This window comes from Penicillium griseofulvum (assembly GCF_001561935.1).
Source record: "Penicillium griseofulvum strain PG3 chromosome Unknown contig_87, whole genome shotgun sequence".
NCBI lineage: Eukaryota > Fungi > Ascomycota > Eurotiomycetes > Eurotiales > Aspergillaceae > Penicillium > Penicillium griseofulvum.
In genome coordinates, this window is record NW_024467474.1 from 114,917 (window position 1) to 137,219 (window position 22,303).

The following is a 22,303-nucleotide window of genomic DNA, read 5'->3' on the forward strand; positions in this document are numbered from 1 at the left end:
GAGTATCAACATATATCCAATCCATTGAACGAACATACACTATCTGGGATGTAACCTTTCTAAAGGAAGGGAGAAGATAGATCTACATATCTTGACCTGGAATTGATGCATGTCACATGGATACCCACATGGATGCACATCCCAACAACTATGTATATAAATGTCTTGAAACACAATTGAATCATTGAGGGGAAAGACGTCTCTCCAACGACTGCCTGAAAGAGGCAACGACAGCCCTCCTCGAAAAAAAGTTAACACCTATACTGATTTCTATGAGGGCCGACTTGTTACACATTCCACCCCTTGTGTTTCATCCCACGTCTTCATCTATGACGAAACATCGATTCCACAAAAAAAGATGGACCTTTACCCCGTAGTGGGTCGTTGGTTCCCCGCTTATGATATACAGGTACGAAGATAGAAATGACATAAGGATCTACATTTCAAAACAATATACGTTCATGAGATATATTCATTGTATGCCCCGTCCGAGGGTTGAGTACACGAGACCACGAGATAGAAGAGATTGGGTAAGGAGAGGGAAAAGAACGGACGAGATACACATGTGGGAAAGGCGGATCGTAGAATTTGTGGGTTTGGTATATATGTGCGAGGTGAGAGGCCAAAACAAAACAAAAGACAAACGAGAAGCATAGAAGTCATGAAGTGTCATGACCCTATGGATATAAGTATTTGATGGGGATAATAAGGATGCGCCGGCAATACAGAGCAGGCCATTTATGGGGGTTTCCAGAACAAACAAAAACACAAAGAAAAAGCACAAAGCGGGCCAAGGAGACATGATTGATACATGGGATCTCAAAGTAGTGAAAAAAAGGTCCCGAGAATGTGAAACACTCCCGTTGAGAAAAGAGCTCTGAACAAATTATAGCATGGCTCTATTCTCCACCTGGAGTGGTTGTAAACATGTAAACAAGAAGGTTCAAAAAATTCGCTCAAGCTCGTACATGAGAATCGTGAAAGGGGTCGTTTGACATTAAGTCAATTTGACCCAAGAACTGGCTCGGGGGGAGGGAGGGGGTAGGGAGAGAAAGGTGCGGAGACTACTGGAAAAGATTTACTCTTCCATGTGGCCAAAGACACCGCCATCGTCATCATCGGCCGGCGCGGAGCGGTTACCAAAGTCTACATCGGCGTTGCGAAGTTGACGGGATTTCTGAGCATCCTCACCACCAGCGCTCCGATCTTCACGCTCATCCGATACCTTATAAGACAGCGATGGGTTGAGCGACCGGGCCAAGAAGATGTTGGCCTCGGAGTCTCGGCGAGCGGCCTCTGAGGGGCCTGACAGAGGGGAGAAGAGACCCTGGCTCGGGTGGCTGCTTGAGTCCAAGTAGCGTGCCGGCAGTGGAGGCACTGGTGGCACGTCGGGGGTCATGGAAACAGGTCCCGTACGAGGAGTCCCGAAATTGCACAGGCCGATGGCCGCAGCAAGATCCGCCTCGTCATCCTCGTGTAACCGTGTGTCCGCAGTCGAGGGACGGGTGTCGATGCTCGAGTGGCGGAAGTGGGAGAAGGTAGGCGAGTGCAGCGGAGCACTTTCGTTGTACGAGCTGGAAGGGATCGACTGGTACGAGCGAGAGTAACCGGAGGCGTTGCTGACGCTGGGGCGTTTGGCCCACTGCGCCGGCATACCCGACATCTCGAAGTCGTCGTCTTCCTCCGAGTCCATTGGGGGAGGCGTGGTCTCAGTGGAACTGATGCCATCTCGCATCTCTGACAGGGCGTCTGGCGATCCAGACGACAATTCCGACTCCAACTCAGCGGACTCATCGGGTGGATCATCGTGGTTCATGGTGACCAAAACGGAGGCGGCCTCCAGCAGCTGAACCTGCTGATGCTTGGAGATGAGAAGTTTCGAAGTAACGGACCATGCTGGGTCGTGTTCCCACCTAAGATCCACGGAAAAAGAAGACGTCAATCAAATGAGCTGAAAAGGAAAGAAAGGGGGGCAGTGATGAAGGGGGAGTTGAAGAACCACGAGGGCGACCTGCACAGAGCCGACGTGGTGCATATTCCCGATCGAGCTAGAAGAAGACGGCCGAGCGGTAGGGGGGATACACACATATGCTTAGACAAGCAGCTGCCATGCTTATACCCTTTCCCGCAGCGATCGCAACGTATGGCCGTCGAGGCACGCTTCCCTTCGGTCTTGAGTTGAGCCCCCTCGCTGGCTCGGCGGTTTCGGTTCTTGGGCTTGCCATCTGAGTTGTCCGATCCCGGAGAACCTTTGCGGGCGACCGGTGATTCTTGACTGGGGCTGTTGATGCTGCGGGAGAGGTAGGAGCTGAATCCAGATACATTTCCGACGGAGCCAGACTCCTGTCCCTTGCGGCCTGCGAGGCTGCGCCGGTGCGCACCCATGGGGAGCGAGGTAGCCTCCCCCTCCATGGAGGCAGCCACTGCGGCGGCAGCATTGGCAGCGGCGGTAGTGACACTCTTTCGACGAGTTACCCGGTGATTTGGATTGAGGGCACCTAGCGAGATCGAATGCGCGTGCTGATGCCGCTGGCTAGTGTTGGGGAGAGGACGCGACATGGATAATTCCTGTGAATGGCCAAAAAGGCCGATACATTAGTATGGTCCAAAAAAAAAAAAAAAAAAAGACGTCGGGCGGAAATGCAATGCTGGACACGTACCTTGAATGAGGCCATGGTAAAAAAATTAAAGAGGAAGCTTCCAATGGAATTGACGATCCTCTATGACAAATGTTGCCCTCAATTCAGGGAAGATGAATAAGGTGAAGTTCCGGGAGGGAGATGTATAGATATAGAAGAGCAATGAATGCGAGAAGATGAAATGTAGAGAGAATGAATAGAAAAAAAGGGAATCCAAAAAAGAAAGGTGGAAGGGGAAAAAAAAGAGGAGAAAGAAGGAGAGAAAGAGTCAGGGCCGGTATGAGCCAAAATCGCTCAGGTTTGCGGGGGCCTTTCCCTTTGAGCATGCGGGGGGGAAGAAAAGGCGATCACCGGTCACACATACGGCTTTGGTATTTTATTGCTAATATATTTGAAGATTATATATGGCCGATATATGATACTTTAATACTTTAAATTGATATATGTGTTTCCCTTTCCTATAATTGTGTATGTTATATGTGTGTGTGTGCGTGTCGCAATGACTCTGATGAGATATCAGAGTGGATCCACTTTGAATAAAGACATATATAAAAAGCCCTTTGCCCTTTAAATTCTAGCGAATTCCTATGGCAAATGTTGGGCATAATTCCAAGGTTCTTTTTTTTTTTGTCTTAATACCTGGCGCTCGGATGGCGTTCCGCACAGGGGAAGGGTAGTGCCATGGATCCAGGGCTTAGACTAATTATTATAATTCAATTCCCACTAAACCATGGGATATTCTCAGGTTATTATATAACTATATAACAAAATAATATTGAGAAGTGAACAACTTTTTTTTTTTTTTATAAAAATAAAAATAAAGACTACAGTTGCCTGACGATCAACTAGGGTCACAAGATAGAACAGTTGGACACTGGGTCCAAGTACCAATCAAGTTACTTAATTCCTACCCGGGTGATGACGACGGTGTATTGATAGGAGATGGCCGCAAAGAATCTGAACTAGTGTGACTTGGAAAGTACCAGTTTCCCATGTATCGACCAGATCACCTGCATAGCATCGACCGGTCTAGTGCTTAGAAGGCAGTGGATGAGGTGGATCCAATGATGTCATTAGGCTTAGTCAAGATAATCACCTGATAAATCTTCCCTAATAGAATTTATATAATTTGAACTTCCCTGACTTCGGAAAGATGTACGAAGTACTACTGTACGAAGTACGTACATAACATTATTGTTGTGGCAAAGAGGGACTGTGGCTTATCATTCTAACCCAAGGCAGCCGCCCAAAGGCAACATTCTTCCATTCCTGGATACCCGTGGCTAGCTGTCAGTTAGGTAATCGCTCGCCATATTCCCCGGCTATGATCAGGTCGCGCCATCCCTCACGCTAACGCCTGCAAGAGAGGATCATTACTCCGAGCGTCACACTACCCTGTTGCGCACGAGCATTTGCGCGGAATTATTTTTGGCGCCCTTTCAGGGCAATATAGGAGGGCCATTGACCCCCTGATCTTTCTTTTTCTGGCACATTCCCAAGGTTCCTGGCCCGCCATTCTTGACCTGCGGCTGAGACACTCGGGACATTATTTCGTCAGTATTATTGGGTTAAAAATGTTGGATTGTCGATCCTGTTATTAGACCTCCCGAGAGCTACCGTAGCTGTTGAAATTATTTATTTCTCAATGCTTTTATACGAAGTCCCAACCATCCCAATGCATGTGAATCCCATATACTTTTATTATTATTCTCCAGTTTTGCGTTCGCATGACGTGGTCGGACCTCCAGGGCTGAAAGGTAGCCCTCCAGGAGGGACATTGGGAATATTACCTAATCCAATTGCCAAACAATGCAAACTAACCTTCCAAGGTGGGAAAATCTTGAAGATTGGAGATAAGAGATTAAGATCAGATCCCGGTCGCAAAGGCCTCACACAATAGATCAATTGACTCTTCAATACAAATTTTACCTGTATACCTAACAGAGTATCCAATCCTACCATAGACAATCCCCAAATCCCCCGGAGCCACAACAATGCTTAATTCACGTCTACGGCCCCTCCCGCGCCACTACAATCCCACCAACACGCCTAGTGCCCCAGCACCAGAATTCCAAAATCAAGACACCACCAGCGAACCCGATGAGGAACCTGAAGATATCTTCGGTGCATTCCTCCCGCACATCTTCCCAGACGACACACCTCCCTTCCACGGCGACCCAGGCCAACACCTCCTCTACAGCTCCCCCCGCTATGGCGACCTCAACATCATGGTCCCCAGCTACCCAAGCTCAAGCCAGAACCGCTCCGAGGAGATCGCCGCAGGCCAAGCCAAGCCAGACGGCACCGTGAACAAAGTCAACGAGCAACGACAGCTCTTTGCCCATTTCCTCTGGAGCGCAGCAATGGTCGTTGCAGAGGGTGTCGAGGAAGCAGACACGCCAGCAGGCGAAACCGAGACAGAAGCCCAGAAAGCAAACCGGGACTTGTGGAGTGTCAAGGGCGAGAGTGTACTCGAGTTAGGAGCTGGTAAGTGGGAGTTTGGTTATGACATCCCAATTTATATACCCTAGCCCAAACTAATGCATTTATATAGGCGCTGGTCTCCCCTCTATAGTCTGCGCCCTGGCTGATGCCTCGGTGGTTGCGACAACCGATCACCCTTCCTCGCCGGCGCTCCAGGGTGCAATCACTTTCAATATAGAGCACAACCTGGCCAAGCGCACGCCTGGGGTTGCGGGGAAAGTGTCGATGCACCCGCACGAATGGGGTGTGTTGGATGATTCGTTCTCGGTGGCGAATAAGGGTGCTTTCACGCGGATTGTCGCGGCGGATTGTTACTGGATGCGCGGGCAGCATGAGAATCTTGCGCGCACGATGCAGTGGTTCCTTGCGCCGGGTGGGAAGGTGTGGGTTGTTGCTGGGTTCCATACGGGGCGAGCGATTGTTGCTGGGTTCTTTGAGACGGTTCTTGAGCATGGGTTTGTGATTGAGAAGATTTACGAGAGGGATTTGGTTGCGAAGTCGGATGATGGGAGTGAAATTCGTAGGGAATGGGCTCCGGTTAGGGAAGGGGAGGGTGTGGAGAATCAGAAGAGGTGGTGTGTTATTGCTGTTTTGAAGAGGCAGGGAGAGTAAGTCGTACATAGGTTGTGGTTCTGATGATGGTATGGGGTGCATTTTTGAGCGATATACCATTTCACTTGCATGATGAGATTATGAGTATAGAATAGATGAGCATAAAATAGAGTCTGACTTGGAATAATTGAAATGTATTCACCATATTCAGCGTATATCTATACTGGCTATCTGGACTCCATCTCTTATTTGCTTGGGGGTATAGTTCGCATGGTATTCCGCAGGTCTATTCAAGCATCCCCAAGCCTCTGGAAACACACTGTACAAACTCCCTGTCCCTCATGTCCTCCAAAACGGAACCGAGGATACTCAACACGACCCCAAACCGCCAATCGATCCCCACTCGTCCGATCCGCAGTGAACCAATGCACCAACTCTTCCTCAGTCCAATTGCAGGTAGTAACAACCAGGAAGCCCCCACGCCGCACTAAACGCCGCGCAATATCAGGGTACCTCTCGCAGACACGGGTTGTCTTCGCATCATCAGCTAGCGAGACAGCATCGAACGTCCCCTTATCGAGCACGATGTCGAACCCACCCTCTTGGTAAGGGAACCAGGGGAGAGTTTCCTCCTCTGAAGGAGAAACCTCGAGACCAGTCTCAGAAAGAAGAGCCTTAGAGCCGAGGATATCCCACTCCTCGAACTGGATGGATGTTTCTTGTTCCGGTACATAAGCCTCAGTCTCAGCCTCAGCCTCGGCCTCTTCCTCATCAGATTCATCCTCATCCTCCGAGTCACTCCGATAAGCGGAATGTCCTCTCACACGCTGCAACTCCCTCGCAAGCTCAACACTCTGACGCGAGTAATCTACGCCAACAAGACGTCCCGCATACCCGCCCCTCTTCTTAAGCAGCGCAAGCATACTCCCATTCCCAGTTCCGAGATCTAGAACACTTGGCTGGCGGGAGCCTTTCTTGTGGGTATTGCGCGGCGACAAAGGGAAGGACTTGCGTGTGAGGAAATGAAGGACTTTTTGCGGGGCGTTGTGTTCGGAGAACCAGGATGTGCCAGGGTCATCTTCGTCATTTAGGTCGGAAGTTGATGCGGCATCGTCATCGTTTTGGTTTTTGCCATTGGCGTTGGGATCTTTGCTGGTTTCGTGCGAGATGTGGGCTAGCGTGCGGGCGTAGTAAGATTCCCAGCTAGATTGGGATTGTTAGTTTGCGTTTGAAAATTGAGTTGGATATCGAGGCAGTCTTATAAATCAATTAGGCTACCAATTGATCTATTGCTGCATTCACTATGGCAAATTCACTGTATACAACACTCATGGAGGGGTAGAGCGGGGTTCATTCCTCGTTGCGTCCAGCAAGTGAAGAGGGTGTGGCTGATAAGGACACATACTAGTCTTTTGTACCCAGCTCGCTGGGCGAGAGGTATGCAGGATGAGATTCTTCAGCCATTGTCGCGAGTGTGGAGATGTTGGTCAAGGAAAAATTTAGGTTGGAGGTGTTCTTGGGGCTTATCGCTATCTCCGTTCTAATCAACAAACAGCCCGACCTCGGGAAGTCACAATTTGATCTTCTACAACTAGATTTGAGGCGTTTACAGAGTTATGAGAAGTAACTGGACTTTAATTCATTGTGAGTCTGCGCAGAAGGGGTATTCATCATGTAATCTTTCACCCATAAAGCATACCAGGTCCACGAAGGGCCAAGCACCACCCGAATGCTAAACACAGAAAGACACAGAAACAAAGGCCTTGTCTGAGCAGCAAGATGGAAAGATATGAGAGTAACATGAGACAACCAAGCGAGTGAGACGAGAGCCAAAGCACAAGGAATCAAAAGATAGGACCTCCGATAATATTACAGGTACCAGGTGGAAAGGAAGCAGACAGGTCTGTTTCGATCCTTCAGACCCTGGCCTTGGTATCAAAATTTGTCCGTTTTGGGACACCCGAGACGCCAATGGTTTAGAAAAAAAGAAGAGAAAAAAAGTTCAAGCGATAGTGGCCAGTAATGGCGTTGGTAAGACCCGTGGGTTCAAATGACAAAAAGAAATATGCAGTAAGTATGCAAGTTGGAGAAAAAAATGCGATGAGCGACAGCAAAGCCTGCTTTGGTCATGAATATCATCAAGCCAGTTATCTGATTGAGATAAGTGGAAGAAATTAATAGGTGAGATAGAAGGGTTGCGTTGACTCCCCGGGCACGAGTCCCGGGATGTCTCGTGCCCCGGGTTGTGGCCGAGATGGTCTTCAAATCAGGAAAGAGACATGGGAAAATATGTCAGGTCATGGAATCGTTTCAAGCCTGGTCTTAAAGGACACAAGGCGAAGAGATCACAAGAATTCATCAATGGATCTCATGATCAGAGGCTCGCTGCCGGATGGAGGCGAGCGGGGGTCTGCCGGTTCGGCGGCAGGTCGCATGGCGCGGGGGATAGGAGGTGGGGAGAGGGTTGCGGAGCGATCAATCCGGTGGAATGATGACGGTGCTAAAGTCGGGGAGAAGAATTCGTTCGTCCTTGGTGAAAACAAACTGCCAGAGTCTGGCGCATCACGTACAAACACATGGGTCTGAACGAGCGGGTCACAGCTGCTGACGCTGCGCGGCAACCCTCGTGGCCGACCTGAGGCAGGTTCCACGGACTGAAACTTCTGTCGGAACGGGAGGGGTCGGGGGGACAGACTCCGCTTGGGGGAGTAGGATTTGTATTTTTTGTAGCTACTGCTGTCGCTCGTAGTGGGACGCATCGAGGTCGTCTCTGGGATGGAGAGGCAGCTAACTGAAGGTGCCTGCGACAGTCCGCGGAAGGCTGGTCGGCTTGGTTCGTTGGGTGCTGGGCGCTCAGCTCGTGCAACCTGGGGCTCTGAGCTTCGTCGACCGGTTTGAACAAACCACTCCTGTGGTGGAGGCTTAGACGTAGATCCCCGCATCAATTTAGAGCGGAAGTCCGTGAGCTGGTAGATGAGACTCATGTTCGGGCCAACCCACTGGCTTCGTCCCTTGACTGCTTCGTACATCGAGTTGAAATCCAGGTGTCGGTTTTTGTACAATCCGTAAGCAATTACTAGCGATGCCGACCGGCTGGCGCCCAGCTGGCAATGGACGAGAAGTTTCTTTCCTTCAGCGATCCGGTCATCAATCAATTCGCAAAGCGGGAGGAGGTCTTCAAGGATCTCGGAGTTGTGGTCCCAACCGACATGGAGGTACTCCGGTTCTTGGGTAGGACTTGCGACGGTAGGAGTTGGCGACTCGGAATCCGAGGGTTGGAATTCCCAAGCAGACTTAAATGACATCTCCGAAATCGCTGTCTGGGGTTCCCCGCGGGAGAAGCGTTTCGAGGCCATGGAAGCGTTCCGCCATGTGCTCATCACAGTATCATTCCGCTCCTCCTTGCTAGTATTAAACGGGTTCACCACTTCTTTGGCGACGTTGATCACCACATCGAATTTGGACGCTTCTTCGGCTGTTGGCTCTAGATACAAGTAGACACCAGAGTCGTGGATCCGGATAGGCCCATCCGGGTAGCCACGATCCTTCTTGCGGGTCGATTCACGCGAGTCGGGGTGGTCATCCTCTTCTTCTAGACCATCAAGGACACGGCGAGAAAATCCAGATCCATCAACTGGTTTTAAAGTGACAGGGGACGTAGTATCCTCAGACGCGCTAGACGAACGGCGAATACCAGGATGTGACATTAGCCGGGGAAGCTGCATACCTCCCCGTGGGGCGAACGAGGGTGATGTAATCGATAGAAGCGAAGGTGAGGATTCTGCGTGACGCAGGGATGGAGTTGGAGGAACATCATCAGTGATACTAGATAACGGTTTATTGAATGTGGGGGTTTGGATGGTGAGATTGGCGCGTCGCTTTGTAGACTTAGGATGGATCGGGATGGGAGCTTGTGGGGCATCAAAGTGGTGTGACGTCTCCACCATCGATGCAGTAACGATAGGTGGGCGTGACTGAGATGGGGGCGGCATTCGCAATGACAAGTTCTTGAGATTACGCGCCCGCCGATTCGGGGAGTCTGGGCGCGTATTATGAGGGGTCGGCTGCAACAGGCGCGTTTCACCGACCGGCGCGAGGCGCGGAGGAAGCTCCATGGGCCGTGTGGAAGGCATGAACTTCGGGTATGAGACAGACATAGCAGAGGGAGATTCCGGGGAAGAGCTCGGAGAGATGTCACCCCCGCCAGGCGAATCAAAGGGCGAGATGGTTGTGGTTGGGGAGGACTCGGTCGATGCCGAGGTCATAGATGAAACACTCTCGCGGTGGGGGGAAGGAAGTAGACGTGTATTGACAGGGACATGGGTTGGGTATTGAAGATGATGGATGGTGTTTGCTTCTTCTTTGTATCCTGGAAGGGGACCACCAAACACCGACATGAAAGACGGAAATGAGTCCGGAAAGGACGGTTGACTAGTTTGCACTGGCATTGTCTGAGAAATTGACAACGATGAAAGGAAGTTCCTTTCCGGCTCTCAAGAGAGGCTAGAATGGCATTCGAGATTGAAGATACACCTGCTACCTGCGCAAATGGGGGGGTCTGGGGAAGAGTGTTAGATTTGAATCTAGGGCAAATAAAATGCAAGGGTTTGAAACTAATGATCCGACAAGGGGATGTATAAAGAACATACCAAGTATAATATGTATAGAGAGATGAAGTATAGCTGTTCCTCCAGGGAACTGGAAGGAGAGAATAGATTGTAGAAAGGGAAAGGGAAAGAAAAAAAAAAAGAGAGAGAGAGAATAGGTTTTTGGAGTGTTTTTTTTAAAGATCACCTTGAAGGGTAACATACAATACAAAGGAAAGAGGGGACCGATCCAGAGGGAGAGGGGGGGAAAGATAACACCAATCAATGGCCTTTGCTCTAATTTTAGCCGCCCTGGAATGTTTAGTCGGCGTCAAATGAACGCAAATGAGAGGTTCGAGAGTGTGCTTCTTCCTACCTTAGCGTATAATTTATATTACATATGTATTTCATTTATACCTTTATGAATATAATGTCTTACGTTCTACTCCATAAAAGATGTCAAAATGTTACACATACAAACGGCTTACAAGGGGGAGAATTGAGACGGGATCCTGTGGAGATGTGTCGTGTGTCGTAACCCGAAAGGGAGAAGAATAATGTTCAATTCCAAATGTTCCCGTCTGGAATCCACAGTGTTTTTTTTTCAAAAGGTCAAGGCAACTTCCAAGGTTGAAAATCACCGAAATACGAACGGCACGGGTGAACGGTGGGCTGGCTGATCGGACATGATACCATTGGATCATTCAACATTTTTAGGGGCAATCCCCGAGTTGGAACATAAACATATCTGATTGGATGATATTAAGAGGAGAGGGCTTATCCTGAAACTTCATGGATCTTGGTTTTTGGGTATGAAACACACCAAATTAGTACTAGTGAAAAATTAGTGGCTCTTGGCAGTTTAGGTCCTGTTGTGTTTACGGGGTACAATATAAACATGTTTTAATTCAATTTCAATCTAGAACATTCAGAAGTATGTAAATTACTAGAAATATGGATATTTAATAGATATTTAATGGATATTACCGTACACTTTGAAGGCTTAGACTGAAGTTTGAGGCCCACTACTCCGTATTTTCAAAAAAATACCCAGAAGGATCGGCCTTTTCCCACGTGGAAACAAATCCTGAAACTGGATTTTCAGTTTGCCAAATGCCAATTCTGGAGAGGATATTCAAGATATTCACATGGGGTTTTTATAAGCCAAAATCTTATGCACCAGATAGATGAGCCCCTTTCCCTGGGTAAATCAGGTAAAGATGTTTCACCATCAGCTTCTAAAAATAACCCGGAATTGTGATGGCAGCTTACGCCTGGTATTCTTCCGTTTCAGACTTAAAGGACGCTTTCCATTGGCTTGTTGCATACCAGGACAGCTCAATTAAACTACTCCATACGGGTCAACTCCTGGTATCGTCTTTTTTATTAATGCAGATTATTTAGATTGAAAATGGTATCATTCACCGGCATCCGTAATATATACTATAGAGCTGAGAGCTCTTCAGACTATCCCACAAATAGATTTTTACTGCTTCATATTAAAATCCAAAGTACCAAATTGGTACTCTGTACCAGTGGACTAATTGTACGCTTAGGTAGCAGATTGCAATTTGCACACATTGGAATTTGTCCCCGCTGGCGAGGCAGTGCCCAGGTTGAAGGATTTTAGTTACAAAGTCTGTCATTATACATCCAAGGACTAGACAAGGCGATATACATAGCCCAAGGGACCTAGACAAGGCTTTCTGTGTTAGTTTACGTGATTGTGGCGAAACAAGATATACTGCCTACACTAAGGCATAGATCACTGAGCCCCTTTATTGACACCTTGCTTATCTCTAAGTATAGCCTATATATGGATGTTCTACTCTATACAACATAACGATTGATAAAAAAATAGTCGAGTTCCAATGGAAGGTTAAGGCAGTGCCGTTTGCACTTGACCTTTGGGGCTGATTAACAGTAACATAGTACTTTCCCAAGTTGCCTTCACAAGCCAATATATGAGATAGAGTACAATCCCTAATCCAACACTCTGTTTCTTATATCTAGGTAGGTACATAGTAGTTATATGTATACATAGTCAGCTGTCAGTTTTGAAAATGTCAAATTTGATTGTTTCAAAGTAACCATGGTCTCCGCTGAGGCTGAACCATGGTTCATCGCTTTATTTGTTGTTTTTTTTCTTCTTTTTCTTCTTTTCCCTTTCCTTGCCCTTCGTTTTCCTTCTTTTTTTCCTCTCTTTACTCTCTTATGTCTTGAGTTCTACTGAGATTTATATGTAGAATAGTCCTGGAGACCAAAGTATCATCTAGCCTATTGGACCTACAAAGTCCTTGTACTCCGTACCAATATTATAATCAAAATAGAAAATAAAGGACTATTGAAATTTCCCATGCTTAAATATTCTGACAGGTCAAGTCCACAAAGTCCTTACTGGCATCCTGCAACTATCAGTTGTGCATATTTGCAGTCCGTCGGAACTATACAATAATTAGCTTTCCCCAGAATCAATGCTTTAAAAGACAAGAGTACAAGAATACATTCACGTAGTCCTTTACGCGCCAGACAAAGTACAGAATGGCTGCAGGCTCCCGTGACCATTTACAGCCCAACCAGTTCAATCACTTCCAACATTTCCAGTTCCAACTTTTTCCTCACTCTTTGTTGCACACTCGCTTCGACGGCCCCACCGATGAAACATCCAATCTAACCACCAAACGCTCCTTATTGCACCGCGCCCGGCGATCCGTCCTAAGCTTCAGTTCACCCAGCCCCCAAGCTTCTAAATCTCTCTATGCCTCAAAGAGGCCCAGGCAGGAAGAATTATACCAAGATCGCCCTGATGTGAAAAGAACAATGCCATCAAGTCTAGCTTATTCTGGAGCAACCAGAACCATAAATGAAACTCGTTCTCTCGGTTTAAATGGTACTCGGGTCGAGTCGTCGATGGACGAGGGCCGTCCAAAGAATGAGGATGTGTTCCTAAATATTGCGAGAGCTGATTCTGGTCGTCGCGATTCGATAGGTCGCTCGGATTTTAGACGGGTAAGTGAGAATAACATAGGTCTTGGGCCGATCGCATTCCTGATTGCTCCATCGATGACATCCCGCTTAACCCCTTCTCGCGACTTCCCAATTGCTAACGAGAATATCTACACTAGTCACGGCTTGGTTATTCTAGTCAGAGTCTACGGTCGCCAACAACAGAACAGACCCCCTCACCCGATCAGCGATACAGCAATATCGACAACCCCTTGCATTTCCAGAATGATTCCCCCACTGCCCCCTACAGCTCCGTCCACACTCCAGCGTCATCGGCCCATCCTCTGGACGACTCGGGTCGCTTCCGCTACAGTAGCCTTGGATCCAGTGCGCGATCCGCTGTCGGTGTTCCGCGAAGCCGATTTAGCCGTACGAGCCCAGAAACCTCACCGCGCACACCTTCTGCGGCCGAGGAGAAAGAGCGTCGATCCTCTCTAAATAATGACCCGCGCATCAATCGCCATTCGGGACTCTCTACAATCCGAAGTAGTCGGCAACCTTCTGCCTCTGAAGTGACCGGGCGACCGCGAGCCGATACGGAACGATCGCGCGCTGATGGAACTGAGTCGACGTTGTCTACCACAGCCCCCTCGACTGTTTGGGACGAACTGGATGATCTCAAAGATCGCATCAAGAAGTTGGAACTGACAGGGAAGCTACCTCCATCATCTTCGGCGGCGATGTACACCCCTACCAATGAGAGACCGCGGACTGCAAACACTGCCGTTACCACCTTATCCTACTCACCGAAGCAACGCCGCAAAGCCAGCGCCTCACCTGCAGATACCGAACGTAGCCCGGTGCACCCAATTCTGCAATCTGCATTGGCCAAGGCAAAAGCTGTCCTGAGCGGTGACGTGTACACCTCCCTCGAAGCGACAATAACCGATGCTTTGAACCTTTCCACTGCGTTGGGCGTCAATACCGCTCCATCGGGCACCGTCTCTGTTGTGAATGGAGGATACACCTCACCTGAACGACATGCTCGTCGTAAAGCGGACAGTGTGTGCCGTAGTCTGACTGAACTTTGCCTAGCCTTGACAGATGAGCAGCTAAAGAACGCCCGACCGTCCTCAAGCCGTGAGACAGGCGTGCAGCCTCAATTTCTGAATGGCACGGGGGTGGATGCTCGTATGTCCATACCAACGTATCAACGAAATGGGAATCAGGAGCCCGAGGCCATTGAGCGACGCCATAGCACGACTCGCATCTCCAGTCGCCTTGACGCACGTCGAGCATCCCTGGCCAATGCCAGTCCTGGAAACACAACGGATATGAAGCAGAGCCCAACCCAATCTCCCGGCATGCCTAACCCAACCAGTCGTCTCAACCGCATGTCAATTTCCCTCCGCAATCGCAGACAGACCATTGGCGAGGAGGGTGGAGAGACAGAAAGTCAACATAGTCGTTCAGTCTCCAGGGCCAATACAGAAATTGGCGCACCGCCTGTGCAAGCCATACCCCCTCCTCGGCAACGATTATCCCAAGGTCAATCTTTGTCCCGCTCCATTTCCGGTATACAGCAGGACCAGGGCAGTCTCGGATACTCCCCCCGCTCCCCGCAATACCAACAATCGCAAATCCATCAGTCGCAGGCACAGCCATCCGAGCCTCGGACACCGACTCTCTCGTCGAATCTCTCGTTCCGTAGAAGCTACATGAGCCCTGCTACGTACACTCCCGCGACATCCCGCTCCAACATCCAGGCTGGGTCTCGCCGTTACGGCCTAACGCCTAGTTTCTCCTCCAATAACATACAAGCATCTCCTGTCGAAGAAAGTCTGCGATTGCCCCATCAAATGGAACCCTCCCAGACCAGAATTTCGACTCCATCGAGCAAAGTAGCAACCAGCTACACGCCGATCCAAACACCACGACTGCGAACGAACAGCTTGGGGGCACGGAGATTCGGTCTTCGAAACCGTATCCCGGCCACCCCCAACAATGTAAACCTCGATGACAGCATCGACTAACGTCCCTCTTCTATCCTCCCTACCATCATGCATGCCGTCGACATATCCGGTTACGTCATCTCTTTTACGCAGCGACCCCGCATACATCTACTTCGACATCGGCGTTCATTCCATCTTCAAAGGACCTTGCATGTTTAACGGTACTGCGAATTACCGTCAGTTCCACACATTGCGCTATGCATTCTAACGAATCTCCTCTGTTTGATCTGAGACGAAATCACACGCTGCCAGCATGTTCTAGTCTATGTCACACTTCTTGTGATCATATCTCCAAGGACACACCATCTCAACCGTGGAATATGTCTACTGGTTGTCAAATTCATGTACAAAAAAACCTACCATTGGCGGCGTTGTCCATATTACTCTACCGCGTGACACTATTTCATTTGTGTATCCGCCCTAGGGATTTGATGTTACTTTTTCCTTGTTTATTCTTTTGTCATATCTCTTGCGGGCACGTTTTGTATCTACTGTTGCCCGTAGGGTCTTTTCTTATCTCCTTTGTCCATGAGTCGCTGATGAGCATTTACATAATGATTGAATGGAATGAAATGAGATATTTAAGAACTTTTCACTTTTATTGCTTTAGGGTAATACTTAAGATCTATGTATGAAAGGTGTCTTGCTTTTGTCTCATGGATACCTAGTATGGATGCTTGTCCAACAGCCTACATATTGTAGGATAGACTACGGAGTACGGGTAGTTATGGATAAATTGCCTTAACACCTTACCAGCTAACACAATCTTGATATGAACATCGACAAACTATGTATCTATACAAAGATAACCTAGCAGATGACCAAAGGATCTACCTCCAGAGGGTACATAAGAAATCACTTTATTTCTGGGATATTCATGAGATTCAGATAATGGCAATGTCCTATTGACAATTAACACCAAGTATTCATATTCATATCTGAGAACAGCCAAGGTGGTACGCAGCGAGGATACATGAAAGGGGCGTAATTAGGAGACGAGAAGCGTTTTTTTATTATTTCAAGGTTTCGTTTTCAAGGGTCAAGATACACACCACAATAAGGAGGGGGTTGGTAAAAGGTGGTAGCGTTGCAGTAAATCAGGGATCGGAAGGGAACGAGAGCAGGGTACATAAGAGGAGATAAGAGTGAGGAAAAGACAAGGATCAATATACGCCGCCAGCTATGAACTGGTGGCGTACAAGGTGGAACGATGACAAGGACAAGGAGGAGGTAGAGACCGGGATGGTGGCGGAGAGGTCTGTGGTGCAGGAGTCGGGGTAAAGACGTATTAAGGACATCACGGTGACAGTTCAGCTGGATATAGGTAAACGAGGGAGGGAATGGTGTGAGGCTGTTGTGATTGACAAAGTCGAGGGTTAGGATCGAGAGATATTCGGGCGATTCAATTCAACGCACAGTGGTCGATAAAGACCACACAAACTTGGTATCTAATACGCATGTGTACCCTCCATCCATCGCACTGATCTTTTGCCTTTTTGGTGAATAAGACGTGTGAGGCTAGAACCTCAGAAGAGAGCCGAGGAAGAAGATCAAGAGATAAAGAAGACCTAAAGGAGAATGAAATAGAGGAATAAAAAGGAAATAAAAGAAGCGCTAGCACATGACCGCCGTTGATCGTGACCGACAAGTCTCCAAGGAAGTCGTAAGGTCAGAGAACACAAAGGAGTCCTGCTAGGACCGTCTCATCCGCGCACACACCAGGGATCCCGAAGGATTTACTCCTGGGGAAGCTGGCTGCGGCGAGTCTTCTCGGCTTCCAGGTTCTCATAGAGAAGGTACAGGGCCTTTTCGTTAGCCTGAGCACTTCCCATGATGGTGAACATGCGCTCGCCGGTCTCGTCATGAGGAGCCTTGGCGATCGAAATGCGAGCTCCAGAGCTTCGGCGAATCTCCGTGATCTTGGTTCCGCCTCGGCCGATGATGCATCCGACCATGTCCGCAGGAATGCTGATGTTCTGGGTCTGAATTTCTTCGCCATCTTCGGTAACTAGGGGGTAGCCACGGTTGCCGGCATCGGAGTTGGATCGGCGGTTATAACTACCGTCGCTGAAGTCGGCGCCGTTGCCGGTGCGGTTATACTGACGGCTGTTGCTGTTGTTCTGGTAGCCATTTCCAGCCGGGGGGTTGTTGTTGTTGATTGGCTGAGAGCCGCTGAGAGAAGCGCGCACTGCAGGGTTGTAGAGAACAGTGCCAGTGCCACGCTGCCAGTCGTCAAGCAGACATTTGCCGATTTCCCAGATGGCCTTCTCGATGCCCTCGGGGGTACCCTGGACCTCAACAATGCGCTCTGTGGATTGGGGGAGCATTTCCTTCTGGGCAACCATCCGAACACCCGATGCATCCTGAATGTGCTTGATCTTCAGACCCTGTCGTCCAATGATGGTACCCATCTGGTTGTGGGAGATCAGAAGGCGAACGGCTAGAGAAAGTTAAAACAGGTTCAGATCGGAATGGAACTTTCTGGCTCTCTGTATGAATTTCTTAAACCACCCCATACAGAAAGACGAGTCCAAATCAAGATATCGAGGGGGACAAAGAAAGGTATCACTTACGGTGGGTCCCGTTGTTAGAGACAATGCCGCCCATGCCCATCTGCGGGGCACCCTCCAAAAGACCCTTTGCCACGATTGCATATGCCCGAGCGAGCGAGCGCAATTGGCCAGTGACAGTCAGAACACGGTCATGGACACCGGGAACTACCTTGCTCACACCAGCCTTGACACCGGTTTCGTCGCGAAGGTCGGCAACGTTCTTGCCAGCCTTACCGATGATGACGCCGGCCTCCTTGGAGGAGACAATAGCACGCAGAGTCAGCTCAGCGATGGCATACTCCTCCTCGGTCTTGAGGGGGGTCTCGAGGTCGCCCTGATCGGCGTGGTTCTCGTTGAAGTTATCGGTCATGGGCTCGTCCACGACGGTGGTTTGGTGAACCTCAGTGGAATCCATTTTGTCGGTAGTTGTTGTAGGTGGGAGAAGTAGTTTGAAAGGGTTGAGTGGTGGGATAGAAGGTTTCTTTGAAGACCGTACGGTCGCGGGATACGGACGGTAGAGACTTCACACTCAAATATTAGCAAAGTCATTTTTGAAATATAGAGGCGGACAGAAGTGCGCACAAGACATATGCAATGCGCAAGTGCTGAAATGGGGGAAATTCGTAAATGAGATCAAACTGCTAAAAAAGTGAGGACTCACAGAAGAGGGAGATTAGGAAGTGGAGAAAAGGATGGGAGGGGAAAGCGGCAGAATCTCGGATCAAGAGAGAGGGGAGAAGAGAGATGGATAGGTAAAGCACCTGATGAGCGAAAGGGCGGAGGGGAGGGGGGGAAGAGGAGAAGAAAGGAAGAAGGTGAGGAGAAAGATGGAGATGTGAAAGAGGTGAAGAGGTTGAAGTTGAGTGTTTTCCTTTAAGCGGAGACCCGAGTATGAAAATCTATATCTTTTTTTTGGAATGACCTCTTCTTCTCTTTTTATTCTTTTTTTATATATATTTCAACTCTTATATTGCTTATTTCATTCAATATTATCTCTTTGTTATATATACAAGGAACTAATATCTATACCCCCCCTTGGTTAAACGTACCCCCTCCCTGCCTGATCTTTCAGGAGTGAATTCCTAATTGGGTACCGCCTCACTTTCCGCCTTCTCTATTACATACCGCTTCATTGTGAAAGTCTCTATAAAAGGTAGGAAGACAGCGGTAAGCACTATATATATCTGAATAACTAAGATAAACAAGTATCTTACATTATATCTCACTCTGTGGGACTTAGTGCACTTTTATAAATGGCTTCATCGTCAAATGCTCGTCAACTATGTCCTCAGGTAGAGCAAGGAATCGCTGCGTAGAGAGGAGGTGGATGGAGGAAGATATGAATGTATAGAGTGTATTCCAAGGTTGGTACAGCCAGAAAGAATAAGCATCTTCTTGTGTTCATTAAACGGGCCTTTTTACTATGTAAACCAGAAGTAGAAGGAGGCAGAATACATGGCAGAAAGAATATGGAGTGGCAGAAATTGAGGCAGAATTCTGATTAAGAAGGCGGTACATGTATTTCAGACAGGGGTGTCTATATCAACATCCATGTATATTCTCTACTGATCAGCCTGGAATATAACCTTTTGCACCTGCATCTTGTTGAATATATCATAGCCCTCCACTGCCTGTGAGAGAGGCATAACATGATCAGCCATGAATCCAAGCTTATGTTGGTTCCTCTTGAGCACCTCCAGAGCCCTAGGAGCAACGGATCGAACAGGGCATCGCCCCATCTGGACAGTGAGGTTCTTGGAATAGGCATCATTGCCGTCCCAGGGAATCTGAGTACCTCATTAGCAACAATACTATAACAAAATCCAGATCTACTTACCTCTCCATTGTGGACACCCACACTGCTAATGGTTCCCCAAGGCCGCAGCAGTTCGTAGCCAGTACGCAAGGCAGGACTCAATCCGACGACTTCAATGACAGCGTCGGCACCGCGTCCATTTGTCAGCTCCTGAACACGCTTGTCTAGACCAGCCCGGTCCAGCTGGAAGTTCCACGGCTCAGCACCGAGCGACTTGGCAAGCTCCAGTCTCGACGGCACCGAGTCAACCGCCAGGATATGCTTGGGCTTGTACTCCAGAGCATTGATGAGCGCACAGAGACCAACAGGTCCACATCCAATCAGAACTACTGTTTGTTCAGCAATCTGCTCGGGAGTTGAGTTCTTGAATGCATTGTTGGCTGCGAACCAGCCTGTGGGAAAGATATCTCCCATGAGCACCAGATACTTCTCGTCAACACCCTCGGGGGCCTTCATGACGGAACCGTCCGCATTCGGGATTCGGGCCTGTTTAGTCTTAGTGTCGGCATATAGAGCAAATGCATATGCTTAGAAACCCACATATTCAGCCTGTCCACCGTTCAAGCTGTCACATCCAAAAAGTTCATTCTTATCACAGCGAGAAGACCACCCTTGCTTGCAGTAGAAGCATTCGCCGCTATCATGATATCAGCACAACGTTCGTACGATTGTACTACAAAACGAGCATCTAATGAGCATGCAGCTTACCAGGAAGTAGTAAAAGCAGTGACAACCCGGTCACCCTTCTGGAGAGTCTTGACGGCACTGCCCATCTCAACGACCTCACCCACAAACTCATGGCCCATGATAAACCCTGTTCCTGCAGGCTCCACGCCACGGAACATGTGCAACTCACTATAAATATTAACAAAAATTAGCACTGATAGTCTTTTGACAAAATAAGTATAGATCAATCCCACCTTCCACAAAGTGCAGTGTATCCCACCTTGACTACAATATCCTCCGGGTTCTGCACCTTGGGAATAGGCCTCTGCTCAACAGCGACCTTATAGGGGCCGTGAAACACGACCGCCTGCATCATACCAGAATCTGAGGGGGCGGGAGTCATTCTGATGGTGTTAATTTTCAATCTCTTACAGAGAAATCGGATTGAAGTATAATAGCAGAGACTTACTTTGGGGATTTGGCGGGGTCGGAGTCGGCCTTTTCAATGATAGTGGATATTGCCAAATTTCTTCAATCTCGAACGATCAGATTGCAGACGGATCCGAGTTATTAAAAAGAAGCCTTTTGATTAATTTCTCCAGGTTCGGGCTTCTGTGCGAATCATTTGGTGGGGCATAGCCCACAGTATCCACTGAATGCGATGCCGGATATACAGATAGCCCCGGTGAGATGGTTGGATCTTAATACAAAGGTTTAATTCTATACACGATGTATGTATTTGTGGATTTCGAATAGCTCGGGAATGAGAACTACTCCAAGCAGACTGTCGAACTCTTATAGATCGTTCAATGTCGATGCTACCTGGAAGAGAGATAAGCCATCAAATTGTATTCAAAGGACGCACGCATCAGAAAGCCTAGCATGACACTAAAGTCCTGCTCTGTAAATGTGAAGCTGGCTCCGGTGCCACCGGGCCCAAACATACCAAAATAAACCAAATACTCCTTGTAACGCCTTTCGCAAACACCAAAGCTAGAAAGAAAGAAAAGCAAGCCGTAAGAATCAGTCTTGAAAACCACAAAAACAAAGGAATGCTCAGAAAATGCAATCTTATCATGTAACCGAGAACAAGCCTCAGAAGCGCAAATTGAAGATCAAGATCACACATGAGGACCATCGTATGAGTGGAAGGAGGTATCACTCCCACTAACAAACGACACAGAATAGCTCCTCCTCAAGTATGAACTTGCCCTCCTTGTATTTCTCACTGCTCTCGTATGCCTTGTCGTACTTCCATCCTACCGTTTCCTTGCACTGTCGGCAGGCGATATCGCGCACGATATGTCGACCTGTTGTCATGCTGCGCTCTACAGCTTCGCCTTGTGTGACATTCACAACTTTATTGAAGAGATATGCTTTCCCGTGTTGACCTCTGAAGTTCTAAGGAGCCAAAATTCATAGGTCAGCAACTGGCTATTCATCGCAGGGAGTTTGTAGGAAGAATAGTATGATACATACCCGACTCATGATATCGTTAAAGTCTGCCAAATGTGTCTTGCATCCTTTACAGCCAAATATCTTGTTGGCAGTCAAGTAGACGTTGTATGAGAGACCCATGCTGGCTGTAGATATGCGGCTATTGCCGGAGAGGCGTAAATTGTGTGGATCTGAGTTTGCAGTTCGGGGACTGGAAGGTGAGCTCGAAGTAGCAAAGCGCTGACACTTGAATCTAGAGGGGGATATGCGGGCCCTTATTAAAAAGGGGCAGTGTTGTTGGACTGCTTTCTTCAATATGGAGTAGTGGCCCCGCCCTAGGTTCGCTTTGGAATGATCTATGCTGCCCTGCTGTTGACCCCCTTAGTGGCTTTCAGGCTTTGGGCTCTGACAAGTGTAGGGGTTCACAATTTATGACAAAGTCTCCCTGGCCCTTGCAGAGGGTGGAAGGAGGGGGATGTTGTCGGACTTCACTGGAGCTGACGTGTAGACGATAAGCCGATAAGCGGATCGGAAGGAGGTTCGGGATTCACGGAGACAGAGTAGGTGGGTTAATGGAGTTTTTCAGAAAGATCAACTCAGGGTGTACAGTTGT

The 22,303-nt window shown here is 48.5% G+C and overlaps 7 protein-coding genes across 7 annotated transcripts; 2 read left to right on the forward strand and 5 right to left on the reverse strand.

The window, feature by feature from the left end:
• Nucleotides 1-1,078: 1,078 nt before the first annotated feature.
• PGRI_039620 (putative C2H2 finger domain protein) lies at nt 1,079-2,559 on the reverse strand (the record flags this gene model as incomplete). The annotated part of the gene is made up of 2 exons (XM_040791675.1): nt 1,079-1,913; nt 2,120-2,559. 2 exons carry the CDS (start codon nt 2,557-2,559, stop codon nt 1,079-1,081), a joined length of 1,275 nt encoding a protein of 424 aa, XP_040645247.1.
• A 2,074-nt stretch (nt 2,560-4,633) lies between these two features.
• Nucleotides 4,634-5,735, forward strand: PGRI_039630 (putative nicotinamide N-methyltransferase; the record flags this gene model as incomplete). Its single annotated transcript, XM_040791676.1, has 2 exons — nt 4,634-5,126; nt 5,194-5,735. The coding sequence occupies 2 exons, from the start codon at nt 4,634-4,636 to the stop codon at nt 5,733-5,735; spliced, it is 1,035 nt and encodes a 344-aa protein (XP_040645248.1).
• Nucleotides 5,736-5,965: 230 nt separating this feature from the next.
• On the reverse strand, nt 5,966-7,139 carry PGRI_039640 (putative S-adenosylmethionine-dependent methyltransferase; the record flags this gene model as incomplete). The annotated part of the gene is made up of 2 exons (XM_040791677.1): nt 5,966-6,878; nt 7,081-7,139. 2 exons carry the CDS (start codon nt 7,137-7,139, stop codon nt 5,966-5,968), a joined length of 972 nt encoding a protein of 323 aa, XP_040645249.1.
• An 881-nt stretch (nt 7,140-8,020) lies between these two features.
• Nucleotides 8,021-10,123, reverse strand: dspD (putative protein-tyrosine phosphatase; the record flags this gene model as incomplete). The annotated part of the gene is made up of 1 exon (XM_040791678.1): nt 8,021-10,123. The coding sequence occupies one exon, from the start codon at nt 10,121-10,123 to the stop codon at nt 8,021-8,023; it is 2,103 nt and encodes a 700-aa protein (XP_040645250.1).
• Nucleotides 10,124-13,171: 3,048 nt separating this feature from the next.
• PGRI_039660 (putative LPXTG-motif cell wall anchor domain protein) lies at nt 13,172-15,240 on the forward strand (the record flags this gene model as incomplete). Its single annotated transcript, XM_040791679.1, has 2 exons — nt 13,172-13,270; nt 13,387-15,240. 2 exons carry the CDS (start codon nt 13,172-13,174, stop codon nt 15,238-15,240), a joined length of 1,953 nt encoding a protein of 650 aa, XP_040645251.1.
• Nucleotides 15,241-16,955: 1,715 nt separating this feature from the next.
• PGRI_039670 (KH domain-containing protein) lies at nt 16,956-18,186 on the reverse strand (the record flags this gene model as incomplete). Its single annotated transcript, XM_040791680.1, has 2 exons — nt 16,956-17,659; nt 17,793-18,186. 2 exons carry the CDS (start codon nt 18,184-18,186, stop codon nt 16,956-16,958), a joined length of 1,098 nt encoding a protein of 365 aa, XP_040645252.1.
• A 1,147-nt stretch (nt 18,187-19,333) lies between these two features.
• PGRI_039680 (Yippee-like protein) lies at nt 19,334-21,831 on the reverse strand (the record flags this gene model as incomplete). The annotated part of the gene is made up of 9 exons (XM_040791681.1): nt 19,334-19,558; nt 19,609-20,073; nt 20,128-20,224; nt 20,296-20,442; nt 20,508-20,657; nt 20,723-20,751; nt 21,200-21,246; nt 21,426-21,654; nt 21,733-21,831. 9 exons carry the CDS (start codon nt 21,829-21,831, stop codon nt 19,334-19,336), a joined length of 1,488 nt encoding a protein of 495 aa, XP_040645253.1.
• Nucleotides 21,832-22,303: the final 472 nt, after the last annotated feature.